Below are 17,448 nucleotides of genomic sequence, written 5' to 3' on the forward strand. Positions count from 1 at the left end.
GGTCTTCTCACTCTTGCTGATTCATTACTCTTTCACTCTTAATGGTGGAGGAATTCAGAAAGCAGAGGACCAATTTAGATTCAGATTATGATTAATTTTGCTAACAGTTGTATAATCTGGTGAGTCACTGTTCTTTGGTAAAAGACAAGAATATTAGAGTTTTGTGAAGGAGAAAGCTGAGATACGGACAAGCGGAATCAAAATTTTTTTAAATATCCTGATCGATTTTAGATTGAACACTGGCAGATTAAAAGGGAAAATGTGGCAGATACCAAATGTTTTAATTGACAGACAGAGGTCTTCTGGCATACCCAGCCATCAGTATCACTGATAAAAATCCTGTAATAAACAAAAGTTTCAGGGGACTGCAGAAATAAATAGTTATTATGGGTGAAAATACTAAAACTTGTGGACTTTGCCTCATAAGAAGAATCCTGGGGTCTTTATTCAGAGGTCTTGGAGTTTAAATTTACGCATAATTATACACATAATTATTTCTAAATGTTGTAAATGTATTTTATTTTAAGAGTAATTCAAACTAATAAATTCACAAGGAAAATCTGTAACCAATAAGTAAATTAGTAGAAGAGGGGAAATTTTCTGTTCCCAGAATTCAAATGTAACTATTATTATTTTGGAGTAATCCTTCCAGTCTTTTCGAATGTCATAGATTTTTGGTTTATTGTTTGAGATATTTTTAAAATAAAATTGTAATTATATCCATAAGTTGCTTAAAAATTGTTTTGGTTTCTTTAGCCCCACACAAATCTTGCAAAACTCTGTAAATACTTAAAAATATTTATGCTGAAATATAAAATTTTCTATTATAATTTTAAATAGTTGCAAGGGATGCACATTAAGTCACTTTGTAAATATTAACAGTTATTATGACTTTAAAAAACTATATGCAGTGGAAAAGAAATTTGATACCTAGAATCATCCATTAGAAAAAAATCTTCTATTTAGTAGATTGAAATTTTAAATCTTGTTTTCCCTTGAATTCATATTCCTATTCCACTTTTTTCTACAGGTGTTTTATATATTTCGATTAATATCTATCCTAACGTAACATATTAGTATGCCTAAAAGCGCTTTTGTTGGTCAATTTTATTGATCCTTCTTTGCAACTAAAAAGTGAATATACATCAATGTTTTAATTATTTTTATTTCTTGTAATAAGTTTGCAATCTTTTAATTTTTTAATGATCTTTCATTATAATTTTTATTAGTATATAATTGTATACTAATTATAGAATGCACAAAGAATCATAAATATATTAAAAGTTTAATGAATAATTATTAAGAATTAAAATAAAATTGTATTAGCAATGAATTTCTTAAGAAATGAAACTTTTTCTTTTAATTCATATACCCAGTTATAATTATAATTTATTGACAGATAAGAGAAAATTCGGCATCAATTCATAATTCGGCAGATATGATTGCTGAAAAAACCATGTTTACACAATGTCATTCAATTCTTTGAATTCTCTCTGAAGCTGTCATATCACATAGAAATGCAACCACAAAATAATTTTTTAATGATTTACATCTTAAAAACTCAAGTAAATAAACAAGAGCAAGTAGAAACAGCACAGATTAATCAGCTGTATATACCAAGGTTGCAACAAGTGCTTTTTGTTATTGAAAAGAGAAAAACAACCTTTGGCTCAAATGACTCACAGTATTGAGCCTGGAATAATGAAAGCACATTGTTTGTAATAATCAGAATATGGCTGCTACAAAGAATATTTACTGTATTTACAGTAAATACTTTAATCAATTATGAACATTTAGGCCATTAACAGGCACATGGTAGATCCACATTATGAATTTGCTAAATAAATGTGAGAATGGTAAGTAAGTAGATGAAACTTACTTGCTTTGTTACCAAACGTTTATTGTTATTGTCATTGCTGGTTTTAACTCTTTTTAGCTGAAAATATTATTAAAATGTATTGTATATTTATTACCTATTAAAAAGTGGCAAAAAATATGATTTTAAGTGAGTGAGTTCAGGGCCATAATTACACTTAACCTCAGAGGGAATAGTCCTATTTAAAAGTCCTTTAAAATCAAAATGGTGATGTAATTCTTCTTGCTACAGAGGGGAGGAGGAAGGAAGAGGGAAAAGGAAGGAAGAGATTAAGAGAGAAAAAATCTTTAAGATGACATACTACAATCATCAGTAATTTTTCTTTCTCCTGAGTAAAAATGTTTATTTATTTTTTATCAGAGGGCTAGGAATGAGGAAGCTGAAAAGATGGCCGACTTCTATTGAATAAGATTTTCAACCTGTAACTTTTTATATTAAATTATTGAAAATTCCATGAAATATAGTAATGCTGATAGTCAGTAAAATAAATGAAATTATATAAGGAATGCTCTACTACTTGTATTAAATATCACCTAGGGGTACTGGTTAAAAATGCAGCCCTCGTGTCTTATTCTTTACCTTAGAATCTTAGAGAGTTCAAGATTCTAGTATTTTTAATAATAATCCCAGGGATTCAGAGGTTTGAGAAAGGGAGTAAATGGAAATAACAGAGTAAGGCTATTGGACCACTGTGGTTGCTTCTTTTTCTTTTATTTTCAATAACTTTATTGAGGTTATAACTTGCATATTATAATGTAATTACCCATTATAAGTATACAAGAGTTTTGACAAATAAATAAACCCATGTAGCAATTATAAGATCAATCTTAACCTTGAAAGTTCCTTCAGGTTTCTTTGCACCCAACCCCATCCCTGGCTCCAGCTCACCCTTGATTCAATTTCTATTACTATATATTATTATTGATTTTTCCTAATATTTCATATAAATATAATCATACTATGTACTCCTTTGTATCTGACTTCTTTTGCTCAGAATAATGTTATTGAGGTTATCCATGTAGTATGTGTATTAGTAGTTTGTTCCCTTTCTTTTGTTGAGTAGTAAGTATGTCATTGGATGGATATACCATTATCTGTTTATCCACTTCATTATTGACAGACATTAGAGTTATAAATATAAGTGCTACGAATATTTGTTTACAAATCTTTTTATAGACTTATGTTTTCATTTCTCTTGGTAAATACCTAAAATTGGAAAATATGAGTCATGTGGTCATTGTATATTGTATCTTTAACTCTGTAAGACTCTATATGATGATACCTAATTGTTTTATCTACTGTTTACCATTTACACTTCCACCAACAATGAGAGTTCTTGTTCAACTTCCTTACCCACCTGTTATAGTGAGTGTGAAGAGCAATCTCACCATAGTTTTAATTTACATTTCCCTATGACTAAAGATGTGGAGCACCTTTTCATGTACTTATTAGTCACTTACTCTTCTTTTGTAAAGTGTTTGTTCACAGCTTTCATTATTTTATTACTGGCCATTTGACTTCTTATTGAACTATAAGAGATCTTTATATATTCTGTTTTACAAATATTTTCTCTAGGTCTATGGCTTTATTTTTAAAATTTTTAATGATGTCTTTTCATAAGTACAAATTTTTATTTTTGATAAAATTCAATTTATAATTTTTTTATTTTATGGTTTTTGTGTCCTAAGATATCTTTGCCTACTGCACAAATATTTTCTGTGTTTTCTTCTAAATTTGTACAGTTTTAGTTTTTCTATTGAGACTAACAGTTTACTTTTAACTTTTGTGAATAGTGTGAATTAGAGGTTGAGATTTAATTTTTTTCCCCTTTGGTTCTAGCACTATTTTTGAAAATATAATTATTTTCCATTGAATTACCTTGGAAGCTTTCCCAAAATCACTTGGCCGTTGGTATATGTGTCTGCGAACTAATTGTTTTATTTCACCGAACTATATATTTATCTTCATGGCACTACCGCACGGTCAGTCTTAATACCGTAGCTTTATAGTAAGTCTTGAGATCAGGTAGTATAAGTCCTCCAGCTTTGTTTCTTTTGAAAATACTTTTTGGCTATTTAGGTCATTTTAAATGAGATTAGTTGGGAAGAATTTCTTTTTTTTCTATTTCTGAGATTTTTTTCTTCTTCTTCATTTTAATAATTTCTTCCTTAAATGCTAAATATGATGTTCACCAATGAAACCACTGTGGACTGGAATTTTTGTTTGTGTGTGTATAAATTTATAATATAATTGTTCTTTTTCCTCCCACTCACTCTCTCTTCCTACATGTCTTTTCTCATCCTCTGAGATCATTAGTCAGAAAAAGATAAAACAAAAAGTATTCCATCAGTGAAGACAGAGAAGATATGATTACAGTTCTCTTACTAATATTGTACTTGGCTCTCATACACACACACACACACACACACACACACACACACACACATATACATACATATATTTTTCATCCCAATCATCACATCTCCTTGTGGCTGTGAGAATATCATACACCTTATTTGCATTCTAATGTGATGTTCCTACTGGCTTTGTCTTGCATATCTTTTATTTGGTTGTCAAGCAACCTACACATGCAAGATAGTTTCATATTTCTAGGCCATCTCTCATTTTCAGTTTTGTCACAGGTAGGAATTTATACTGAAATCTGTTAAGACAAAATTGCTCATCTGTTCTAAACTACAATGTGCCTAAACTTTCTAATGTCTTTTAATACTTTGAAAAAAATTCATTATAGAATAATTTTATGAGGAAGTAAGACTCGGTGAAAATAACATGGAGTAAAATAGGTCTTGTTCAAATCCTAAAATGACATTTTCTACCTGTGGAAACATAACAATTTTAATGATTAGGCATACAGATGCTCAATCCATGGTATAAGTATTATAGATTAAATAAGTAAGATACTTTATATAGTAAAAAAAAAAAATGAGAATTCTTGGGAGAAGTTAATAGCTAACAAATTCTCAACTGCTTTTGTGTGTTTCTATTTGAGAAGAAATGTTGGTATAAAATAACTTGTCATTTATTCACAATTCAGTTCAAAGAATTATACCATAGCTAGCACGAACAAGGCTAGAGACATAAGAGATATGAAAGTTGTAAATACAGGCAGAGTATAAAAGGTAGGTCTTGTCATTAAGAAGCTTATAGATTAGTTTGACAGCCAAGCCATACACATCTAAAACAATCACCAAGTAATAGAAAGTATGCGATAACAATAGTTACCATTTATTGAATGCCAAGCATTGTTAGATGTTTTATAGACATTATTTATCATCTTATTTACCATTATTTATCATTTCAAGCTACAAGGTGTTGTTATCCCCATGATACAGGTAAGCAAACTGTTTCAGAGATGTTAAATTGACTAGCAAAAGTCACTCAACTAAGAATATTAAGAGTGATAGCCAACACTTAAGGAGTGCCTACAATGTGTATCCTCAGTGAGGACACAGTTATGGATTTTAGAGCACAGCAGATGTGGCTGATGGCCAGTTCTGCCCCCTGTAGTTGGCGAGCTCAGAGGTACATTCTCATGACTGTCACATCCTTTAAACTCTAAAGGACAGAGCCAGACTTTTAACTCAGACTTTGTGCAAAGCACTTAGGGATTCATCATTAGCTTTGCCATTGAGCAGACTGAGATTCAACAGAGAGCCATACATACTGGCCTTTACGTGTTTTCAGAACCAGAGCTTGCTTAGAACTACCTGTGGAGTCTTTGCGCCTGCATAGTCTGGCTAATTCTCATCTCCATTTTCACAACATAATTAACAATTAGGGTGTAGATTCTTCAAGAATGCCATCCAAGCATCAACATAAGCCCTGGTTAAACATCTGCCTGAAAAGCCTGACAGTAACTATAATGGCGCAACAAGAAAAGTGTCATGAAGTTCTCTAATATTTCTTCTGTCGAAAAATTGCTATCTTTGATTTATTTCATCATCAGTGTATCTGTTAGTGGAAAATGCTCTACTTATAAGAGTTGCCTGTATACCCCACATGCATTTGATGTAAAATATTTAAACCCATATGAAACAGAAAATGCAGCAATATTCTTTTGAAAGTCTCATATTTTCCCCTAGCTACAGCTACTAGGGGGAAAGACAAAATAACCATTAGAGAAGGGATGAATTTTAAGCCATGAAGGAGAGTCTTACAAGTGGTCTCACATTATCTTCTTTACAACCAAATTCAGTTAAGTCTATAGCAGCTCTCACCACAGTCATGGAGGGCACCAACCTGCAGAAAACTTCAAAGTTGATTTTCCAATTTTGGGTTATTTGGCATTATTTTAGCATTCTCTACATCACACAGATTTTTATTTGTTTGTTTATTTTTTGGTATAGCGAATAGAAGGAAATAAATATCAAAGCAGCATTTCCCAAGTGTGTTCCTTAGAAAATTGGGGTCGTAATATGTTTATGTTGTTCAAACAAAATTCTAAGAACAAATAAGACTGGGAAACAGTACATAAAACAAAGTTAAACAGTCTTGAGTACAGGAGTATATTGAGCCTTAATTATGACATTGTAAGCAATTCTGTACATAGCATTTGTATATACACATGTATAATTATATGTATATATTAATAAATAATCTATGACTCTGCATAGGGGTTTTATATATATATATATATATATATATATATATATATACACACACACCATGTATATATACATATTCTAACATATTTTCCCATGAGTGCTTTTTACAAATAGCATCCTATGGGCATCATGTTTTATAAGAAAGCAGTGTGAAATGCTGATTTAGAGTGATAAATCAATATACTCTATATAGATTTAGTGTGAGTATTTGAGGCTAAAGTTCTCATCTTAAAAACTGAGAAAGAGTCCTTGGAATTTATGTCTGCTTTCTTAGTGTGACATCCTTATATGCAAATTAGTATGAACCAGCAGGATGTCAGTGTGGGACACATTCATCCGGGAGCTATCATAAAAACAGGTCAAAGAAATAAGAGGATAATGCAGTATCATTAAGAAGAGATACCTGAATCAGGCAGACTTACCCAACAATTACAGTTAATAATGTGAAGCTCAGATAAGGCAAAGCAGGTTAACACACCCCTGGAAAGTACCAGTGAACACAGCCCTGATGAAAAGTGCCTGAAGAAAGGCTGTTTGGTTAGGACCTGTCACTCTTGACAAAATGGAACACAGACTTTTCTTGCCTGGGTGTGTCACCCTTCCATACCTAGGTCCAATACATGAAAGAATGACATAAAAGCAACTGAATGGACTCTGTGTCATAGCTACAAAACATAACCTGTCATAACTAGTACATTCTAGTGTTATCCTTTGGGACTAGACTCCAGCTCTTCCTAAAAGCAGCATATGGTGCTAGCCACCTAGACCTCCTCCTTTGCACCATTACAAGCCCCATAGGCTCTCTAGCTTGTCCATTTCAGAAGAGAGCTGCTCTAATGCAGCAGCTCTATGTTCCCTTGCCAGTGACTGTAACTTACAGGACTCAAATATCAATCACTCAGCAGAATCTGGAGCATCTAAATTGTAAATGTCTCAAGAGGAAAGACTAATTTTTAAAACTTGCCCTACTTACTACCTTCCCATAAAATAGAGTCCTGAATCGAGGACATAACCAAATCTCAAAGCTTACTGTCAGAGAAGACCAATGAAGTGGGGTGAAACAAAACCAGCCAAGAAAGATTTGATACAAAATAATGAGCCAATTTGAGATAGTCTTTCTATTAAATGATGTATTCATTCACTCTTTTACCCATCTGTTTATTTGACAAACATTTATAGGAATCTTCATGCTAGGTCTCAAAAAGACAGAAATGATAATGAAACAGTTTCTTTTTCTCAAAGAATCAAGTCAATGTAGCTATTTTTCACGATTGGAATGTATATAAATCACTCGAAATAATGGTTTAAAGTGCAGACCCCTGGCCACGCCCCATGGGTTCTTACTTGGTTTGGCTGGCGTGAGTTCTAAGAGTCTTCACTGATTTTCATGGTAATTACAATGCCTGAGATTTATGGGCCATAGGTAATACAAATCAGGCACATAGCAGCTAGAGGACCCTACTGAGTCTGTTCTGAATGGACTGAATGAGAAAGACCACAATGCTTAGGAATATTTTCTTTAGAGTCAGGCAACCTGAGTTCAGACTCTGGCTCCATCATTACCTGTTTGACCTCAGTCAAATGACTTGACCTCTTTAAGACCCAGTTTCATCTGAAACAAAATGTGGGTAATATTTCTTATCCCTTGGGGTTATTTTGAAAATAAAATAGGAAAATGTATGTCTTCTGGGACATTACTTGACACATTATAGGTGCTCAATATGTAGCTATAATAGTAATAATAATTGTTACTGTTGGTGGTATTATTACTGTCAGAGTGATTCATCAGAATTAAGCTATATTAACCAATATTACTTTATTACTATATTAATATAGTAATAACTATATTAATCTTATTAATCTAAAATTATATATTTGCTACAAAATTCATATATTATTAATCATATTAATTATAGTATAGATTAATTATATTAATACATATAGTCAACAGATATTAGGACTTAGACAAAGACAAAAAGGAAATTCATAGAATTTTCTACAACAGAGTAGTAAAGGCCTATATTTCCTATAGGATGAGATTTGCCATCTCTTATAAGTTAACTTGATATAAAAATCCTATTCACAATGTAGAGCAATTTGACTAAGAAGGAGATAAAAAGAAGGAAGTAATGTTGAAAACAGAGAAGAGAGAGAAGTCACTGCTCTGCTTTATATAGCCCCACACTATATAGCCCCAGTATGTATATGGTGTGGCTGGTATGGGCAAATACATAATCCTGTGGTAAGGGCATAAGCTTTAGAGCTAAATTTATTTTAATATAAAATTTTGTCTTTATCTTTTTCTAGAAGAAAACAGAACGGAGTAGCAGAGAGAGTGCTTTCTATAATTTGAAGATCTTTATCTTACGAAGTAGTAGCGAATGAGGTCTCTTCCAAAATGTGCCCCTGTTATTTTTGCAGTTATTTGTCTGTTTTTAAACTTCGTTTCAAAGCCAAATTGGGAATAGACATCATTTTTTAACACCCATAGTTTTCACAGTTTTTATTATTTCTATTTGAAAAATAACCTTTTATGATAAAGTGATACAGGATATAGAAAATTTAGAAAGTATGGAAAGTTCTTCAAAATGAAAAAATAATCACCTAAATATTCACCATTTAGATATCATTATAATTTGGCCCTTAGCCTTTTTTTCTCTTTATAACATATCTTTGAGCTCAAAATATATGTACAATTTACATTGTTTTTTATTCCCTAATATTATATAATTAGAATTTCACATGTCACATATAAACATAGTACTTGGTGTCTAAACAATTCCATTCTTCCTCACTTGTAATTTTTTTATCAATCTTTTATTTTGGCAAATTTCATTATACTAAGATATAAGAAATAATTTAATGCATGATACATATACATAAAATTTCATATAATAAAATTAGAATAATTGAGTAAAGGTTATTAATATTTTAAAGTCTGTAATACATGTTAATAAATTTCCTTCTCTAAAGGCTGTGCCAATGTTTGCTTCCATTATCAGAAGAAAAATACTAATTTATTTGATAATTAGACTTAGCAAGTCTGCTTTGATAAATATATCAGCCATTATATTTCTTTTTCTGCAAATCATACATTCCCTTCTTTTATCCGGTTATCTACTGAACACAATTAATGTTGGTTTCTTTCTTCTTTCCTTTTTTACTTTCTTCTGTCATTCTTTTGTTTATTACTAAAAAGTCACCATTTCAAATTTTTCATGGGATGAGTCTTAAATAATTAAGTATATTACTTAAAGCACAAACTAGAAGCATGTTTCTACTCCCTCCTATAGTAGTGGTACAGAAAGAGTACACCAAATTTCACTTGTAGAATTCTCTTTGATGACAAATATATTACTATTTCCTTTCCCAGGCAAACCCCAAATGTGGCAGCTTTTAGCAGCAGCATGCTGGATGCTTCTTCTTGGACCTCTGTATGGTTATCACAGGAAAGGAAGCACAACAAATCCTGAAGCTAATATGAATATTGTAAGTCATACGTTAAGGGGAAAAAAAAATAAGAAAAAGAATTATTAATTTACTTTTAGACGTAATTTGGATGTGTAGTTTTCAACAATTCTAAGTTGACTAAATCTGTGGCTCCTTCCTTGTTCCTTGGCATGGCTAACAAATCTAAGAGTTGAAAGACCTGGCCTAAGTTGGGGTAGTAATATCCCCTCTCCTGGTAGTTGGAGCTACCATCTGATGGTGGCTTCCTGAAGAGAAGGTTTATGAGTTTATGCTGATGATCTATATAGAGTATCCTTGAGCTCTTCCTGAGGCTTTTTCTAGAGCAGTTTCTGTGATTTGTGAGCGATATCAATATATGTTTTTAGTTTAGTAAGCCAGAATTGGTTCTAGTTGCTTATAACCAAAAGGATCTTAATGTGCAGGAATTCATACCAGAAGTGGATTAGAATAGAATCAAATGGAAAACAGTAGAATGGGATAGTGCTAGGCAAAAATTAGATACTCCATAGTCCTGTATTTATTGTATACCGTCGATGTCCTCATCCACATCGTTTGTATTAGAACTTTAAGAATAGAACTGTAAAAGTTTTTAAATTAGCATCTCTTGTTTCTCTCTCCAAAGTATCCAGGAGGTACCCCTAACCTACCATACTGCTAAACTCACTAGCTATGAATATATGTCTTTAAATCCAAATTTTCCTTTTTCTCCCATATTCCCACACATTTTCTTCTCCCTTAAGTGCTTTTCTGGCCCTTAATTATTCTACAATGATAATAAGAATAATAAACATTATAGAGTACTTACTCTATACCAGGCACTGTTCTAGATTCTTTACGTATAATCCTCACAATAAATCTGTGAAGAGACACTATTATTGTCTATATTTTATAGTCGAAGGAAATGAGACACAAAATAAGTAACTTTCTCCAAGTTAATAATAAGAAGAGGTGGAATTCAGTGTCATACTGTTTGTCTCAAGAGTCTAGGCTCATGACCACAGCTTTGTATAGGCCATAATGTATACACACCTCTTATAGCCTAGCATGGGCAAATGCATAATATTATGGTAAAGGCATATGCTTTGGAACTAAACTTACTTAGTTCCAAAATTGGCTTTAATTTTTCCTTAATCTCTTCCTAGTTATACAATGTCAGACACATTATTAATCTTCCTGAAACTCAGTTTTTCCACTGTAAAATGGGTATAAGTCTATCTGAAAGGCCATTAGTAAAGATTAATAAAATAGAAGATATAAATCATCTTCTGTGCAGAGGATGAATAGTAGTTCTCTTCCTTGTATATCTGTGGTTGGGATATCTTCTGTTTGCCTTTCTAGATCTACTTTGTATTCTTCTAGATTTTTATCTCTGTCCAAGAGGCTAACCTGTAAGAATTAGGTCAACAAGCACCCTTGACCTTTGGTTTTCATTTCAGTTCAGCCAATGGAAATCTTAAGTAGAGAATCAGAAATGGGGAGGAAAATCAAACTATTTATTATTGCCCTGGCTCCCTTTATGAAGTCACCTTAGGCAAGCTTTTTCTCTCTGCTAAAGGTCACAGCTCCTCTCAATGTGGCCCTATCTACTTGACTTCCTTGTTCTGGTTCTGGTAACTATTTCCTGTCATCTCCCATCAGGTAGAAGATTGCTAATAGCTCACTGGTTACTAGCTACAGTGTACTACTGCACAATTACCTGTAATTTCCCTCATTAGATAACCATATTATTTTGTCAAAAAATTTTGAGAGTGAACTAGGGTGCATTGATAATACCAGGCCAAGCAAACCAGGATGTATAGTCACCCGATTTTGTCTCATTATGCCTTTGCATGCATCCTCCTTTTGAAACTCTCCTCAAGTTATCCTGTTTTCCTACTACATTCTGTCCCAGTACATAGATGGACAGTAGGTTGTGACTTAAAGTACTATATTGAAATGTGTGTATAGAAATCAAGAGTACATCATGAAGGTGTATATTTTTCTTTCATCTTTTCAGAGCCAGATCATTTCCTACTGGGGTTATCCTTATGAAGAGTATAATGTTGTGACAAAAGATGATTATGTCCTTGGAATTTACAGGATTCCTCATGGAAGAGGATGTCCAAGAAAAGGTAGAATTTATTTCATTGTGAGAGGTCAATGCTTAAACTGGAGATTCCTAGATGTGCTGACAGCAACAAGGAAGCTTTTATTCTGAAATAGAGCCTAGTGTCTTCCATTAGAGGAAGAAAATCATCACCTCTGCCTATACTACTCCGTTTCATTTGTTTTATAACCCTTTGGAATTATTAAATATACTGTTTGTTTAGTCAATCTCTTCTCCTTTAGTTTGTCCTTCCAACAAACACAAACAATAGAAAATTTAGTCTATTTTGTAGATACCACTTTGCAAGCTCAAAAACCAGAAACCTATGAGTTGTTTTTTTTTTTTTTTGATACTTTTCTCCTCCTTCACCTCTTATATACAACCAGTCACCAAGATCTATTAATTTTGCCTTCTAAAGCTCTTTCTAGTCTGAAAAATTCACTCAGCTTCAGTATCCAGGCTTGTATATCATCATCATCATCATCATCATCATCATCATCATCATCATCATCACATCATCACCATCTTTTGTTTCAGCTACTACAAGAGCTTTTAATTTGTATTACTTCAGTTATAATTAGTTCTCTACCCAGGTCAGTGGAATTTTATTATTTTAAGTAAATCTGAGCCTATTAGTTCTATATTTAAACTTAATTAAAGAGTCACTTCTAACTTCTTATGATACAGGTCAATATCTGCAGAGAAAAGAGGGATCCATTTGGCAAGAACTCTTTACTTCTCTGATCTCTTAGCTTCTTTTATTCTTTGGACTGTTGTATAACACACTTCTCAGGATCAGAAGGGTTAATTATTTAAAGCGAAAACCTAGACTTTTAAAAAGATAGGACAAACTTTTAAAAAAATAGGACAAACGATCGGTGTTGACTTAATAGAAGCTTTCGTTCCCCCATTACCTTTGTTAAAGACTCACGAAAATTTTGTTTCCACAAACTTTTATCATTTCTGACAGGTAGCTGCCAAAATGCATGAAATGAAAAGCTGACTCAACAATGAGAAGCTGCCTGAGGGCTCAAGTCACAGAGGGGCTATGGGCTGTGACTGCTATTTGGTAGTACTTAACTTTAGGAGATTAATAATACTTCTTTATGTTCTATGAAAAGATGGATAAATGGACATAGTTTTTTTAAGTTCCTTGCTTCCAGATAGCTAAGGCTTTCTGAGACTCCAGTCTAGCCTACCCAATCTTAGGAAGCTGGTGTAGCAACGAAAGTGACCTGAGGGAGAGTCCTGAGATATCAACACAGCATCACAAACCATAAAGGACAAAAAACAAAAAACAAAAATCAAAAATTGGTCCCTTCTCTCTCTTCTCTGTGTTTTCAACACCATTTCCCCACTTCCTTTTTTTCCTTTTCTGTTTATTACTCAAATTTTTCCAATTTTACATTATGAATAGGATTTTTATATTAAATTAACAATTATATACTGCATAACATTTCGCTTCAAACCTTGCATTTTGCCTTCTGAAAATGAAAATTAAATTAAACACCTATGTAAACTCTAGCATAGTACCTAGCATTCAACGAATGACATTTTTATGTTTTTTGTTATTATTTTGAGAAAAACTTAGTTTTGTATGATACTTCTTGAGAAATAAAATGTTATTAAGATGAGTAATAATAGGGCCAATATTTATTGTATTAGACAGTATTGTAATTGTAATTTAATTCTTATGACTATACTGTGAGATAATGTTATTATACAGATAAGTTAGCTGAGGGACAAAGGGGTTAATATATAGTATAACAGATTTTGAATCAGGAAAATCTGACTCCAGCACCTACAGAACAACACAATATATTATATATAATCCAAATTTTACAAAGAGTAAAATAAGACAAAGAGAAGAAAAATAACTTACCAAAGTAAGTAGTTCAGAAAGGAATAGAACCTAGGTTTTCTGAGTGCCAAATTTCATCTCTTAACCTCTCTTCTGTACTACAGGAAATCAGGAAAGGGAATTTTATTGTAGACAATGAGTAAGTTGACATGAAATTCTTGTTGCCTGTATTTTGCAGCTCAAAGGCCTGTTGTGTATTTGCAACATGGATTAGTCGCATCTGCCAGTAACTGGATTTGCAACCTGCCCAACAACAGTTTGGCTTTCCTTTTGGCAGATAATGGATATGATGTGTGGATGGGTAACAGCCGGGGAAATACCTGGTCAAGAAAACACTTGAAATTTTCAACCGAATCACCAGAATTCTGGGCCTTTAGGTAAGGAGATATGTAGTAATGAATAAAGTGTGTACTTTGCTTATTTATATGAATACCCTTTGATTTTTCCCTGTCTGTCCAAATGCATCTAGTGGAGTCCACAGGAAGGAAACAAACTTTTCCTCCACTATCCAGGCTTTCTTCACACGCTCTGAAGAAATGCCCTTATTATTGCATCGATGTTGTTTAAAAAACTGCACTTGCTAGTGTCTGTGTGTGTGCGCGCGCGCAAAGTATAACATGCAAAAAAAAAAAATCAAAATGCAAAGACCAACTTTAGAAAGGCTAATTTCAGGACTATAATTTTGTCCATGTGAACCCCAAAGGAAGTTAATATCATACTCTTATTAAAGAGAAAAAAATGAAACCATCAGAAATAAGACCAGGAACAAGGTTCTAGCTGAAAATCCTGACAACCAGACAATCATAATAAGCTAAGAGTAAGCCTAGTCCTTGTGCACAGATAACACCAAATATTTACTCATCGAGTAGTCTAGAAACTCTGCCCTCCACATGCTGGTGGTGCTGAAACCTGTCCCTGAAGTCAAGTCCTGGGGAAGTAAGATGAAAGCTCAATCATAGAATTAAAGAGCAGGCGTTACCGGCCTGCTTGGACACAGGAACAAACCCTTGCACTTGCATAAGAACCATTCTTCGACGATCACAAAAGCCATTTGTTCCTTGGCCTCATTCCTGCCTTATTCCTGGAAGCCATTTGGCATTTCTTAATTCCAAACTCCAGTTTGGAATAACATGATTTCCTAGGTGAGTGTTTTGCAAATAGGCACGGATAAAGAAGTACCTGATGTGATGGATAAATATGCAGATTACCAAGAGTCTTTCCTGGAAATTCTGATTCAGTCTTTCTGGGCTGAGGTCTACAAACCTTTTTGCTTTATTCTGTTTTTTAAAATAGCATTCCTGGTGATTGTTCCTTTCAAGAAAGTTTGATAAATCTGCTATAGTTTAAATGAAATATGACTAGCTTTACAGGAAAAGCCTTGGTAGGCCTTTGCAAGTCAGATTTTTCGGATTCCAGCTTCTTAATGATGTTACTCTTTCAACTAAGGTGACATCCTCAAAAGTTGCAGAGATACATAATATTGTATGTTAACTCTAGTCTTATATTTTAAGAAAGTTAGGTATCTATGCCTACAATGAATGTATTTAAATATTGCAGGCCTAACAATGAGATACATTTTTCCCAATTTTGTTGTTCTTTTTTTTTGACAGTGTGGATGAGATGGCTAAATATGACCTTCCAGCCACAATCAATTTTATTGTAGAGAAAACTGGACAGAAGCGACTCTACTATGTGGGCCACTCTCAAGGAACCACCATCGGTGTGTTTGGGGCAGGTGTGATCTGAGAGTGTCAGAGGATCTTCTTCCATATTCATGAAAGGGGTCAGAATTTCTTCCTTCTGTTCAGTCTCTAGCTAGGGGATTTGAGCTAGGAAACCATTTCCTCTGGCTGGTTTCCAAAGAATAAATAAAACAAGGACCACAACTGAGATTTTCTTCCCCTTAGGAGTGAATTTGGAGATTGATAAATAAAGGTGAGGACAGAGAATTTTATTCGTGTGTACAACAAACATTGGTCAGACACTGGGTTACATGCCTGGGAAGCAGAAATAAATATGGTATAAATCTTTCCTGTAAAGAGCTTGCAGTCTAGTGAGGAAAACACAAAGAAAACAGAGAATTACCAATCCCAGTGATTATATGCCACAATACATGTGACTTTTAGTTCCCAAGATATTCCGAGGTAGGCTGGATATCGATGGGGACATGTTGACAGTGCCATGAGGCACTTCACTCCCTTCACAACTCAGCTAGAGATCTCAACAATACTAACATTTCTACCAGCGTCTTTTCTGTATCTTAATCCTAATCAGGTTTCTGGTATAAAGTAGATCTTTATATGCCTGTACTATGCTATACATCTTACATACTTTCTCTCATTGGAAACTACAAACATTTAAGACTGTTATCACCTGTTTTTTAAAAATGGCCGAATTTAGAAATCTTTTCTAATGGAAATAATGCCAAATAATACCTTAAGTTTTATTTATACATAATTTAACTTTCAAAATAATCATCCTATGAGGATTTTATTTTCCACATTTACAGACTGAGAAAACTGAGACTTATACGGGAGAGGTAACCTGCCCAAGTCTTTACACAGCTAGTGAATGGGAAGCCAAAATTACAGCCTAGTTTTGTCTGATACCAAAGACTGTGGTTAAACTAGAATGGCCCTTTGACTTTACCTAGACATACTCCACAACGGCTGTTTGAACTCTTCCTGCAACACTATTGATGCTTAGACTTGTACTCTCCAGAGACGGGAAACTCATTTTATTCTGAATTAGCCAATTCTATTCTTGAGAAATTTAGAAAATCCTTCCCTACAAATTTTACTTACTCTGAGTTTTTGTTTTGTTTTATTTTGTTGTCATTGTTGCTATTGTTTTTAATACAACTACTTTTGCTATCATTTAAAATGAATTAAAAATTGTTTTAAATCTATAAACTAGTGTCATCTTCCCTTTCAGCTTTCATAGCATTCTCTACAAATCCAGAACTGGCTAAAAAGATTAAAATATTTTTCGCATTGGCTCCAGTCACTACAGTGAGATACACCCGAAGTCCTATGAGAAAATTAACAACTCTTTCCAGAGAAGCAGTCAAGGTATGTGATTTTCCCAAGTTTAAATCTGTAGTAACTAAAACTAGCTCTGTTTTCACTGATTTCACCTGAAGAAAACCTGAGATAAATGACATTTTAAAACCTTTGAGTCTATGATAGGTACTCGAGGTATGCATGTAGGTTTACTGACGATGTGCAATTTTATCAACAGGATTCAGGGAGCTCACTCTGCTGCCATTCTATCCTTTGTCTTCATCAATATTTGATTTATCTGCAATTGAGGAATGACATACAATTCCTCAATTGCAGATAAATCAAATACTGATTTGATTAACTGATTTGTTTAATTTAGTAGGTTAAATTTCTCTCTAGTGGCCCCTGGTTTCTCAGAGCCAGTATTAAGTAGAAGTTGAGATCACAGCATGAAACCAGATGGCATGTGTTTGAATCCCGGCTATCTGGGTAAATTTGGTCAAGACCTTAACTGTTCTGTGAACTAT

At 33.3% G+C, this 17,448-nt stretch overlaps 1 protein-coding gene across 5 annotated transcripts in view; it reads left to right on the forward strand.

Annotated features, from left to right (window-relative positions):
• The window catches only part of LIPK (lipase family member K), a 38,136-nt gene that overhangs the window by 4,855 nt on the left and 15,833 nt on the right, over positions 1 to 17,448 (forward strand). For 4 of the 5 annotated variants that reach the window (XM_016129198.2, XM_016129199.2, XM_016129200.2 and 1 more), the window contains 5 exons: positions 9,875 to 9,990; positions 11,969 to 12,083; positions 14,098 to 14,296; positions 15,530 to 15,639; positions 16,854 to 16,990. In XM_016129198.2, the coding sequence (XP_015984684.2) occupies positions 9,886 to 9,990; positions 11,969 to 12,083; positions 14,098 to 14,296; positions 15,530 to 15,639; positions 16,854 to 16,990 (666 nt within the window). In that variant the 5' untranslated portion in view covers positions 9,875 to 9,885. Of the gene's footprint in view, positions 1 to 9,670; positions 9,991 to 11,968; positions 12,084 to 14,097; positions 14,297 to 15,529; positions 15,640 to 16,853; positions 16,991 to 17,448 lie in introns of those variants that run through there. The other variant, XM_016129197.2, reaches the window with a different exon arrangement.

Source organism: Rousettus aegyptiacus, unplaced genomic scaffold (genome assembly GCF_014176215.1).
Source record: "Rousettus aegyptiacus isolate mRouAeg1 unplaced genomic scaffold, mRouAeg1.p scaffold_m13_p_6, whole genome shotgun sequence".
Classification (NCBI taxonomy): domain Eukaryota; kingdom Metazoa; phylum Chordata; class Mammalia; order Chiroptera; family Pteropodidae; genus Rousettus; species Rousettus aegyptiacus.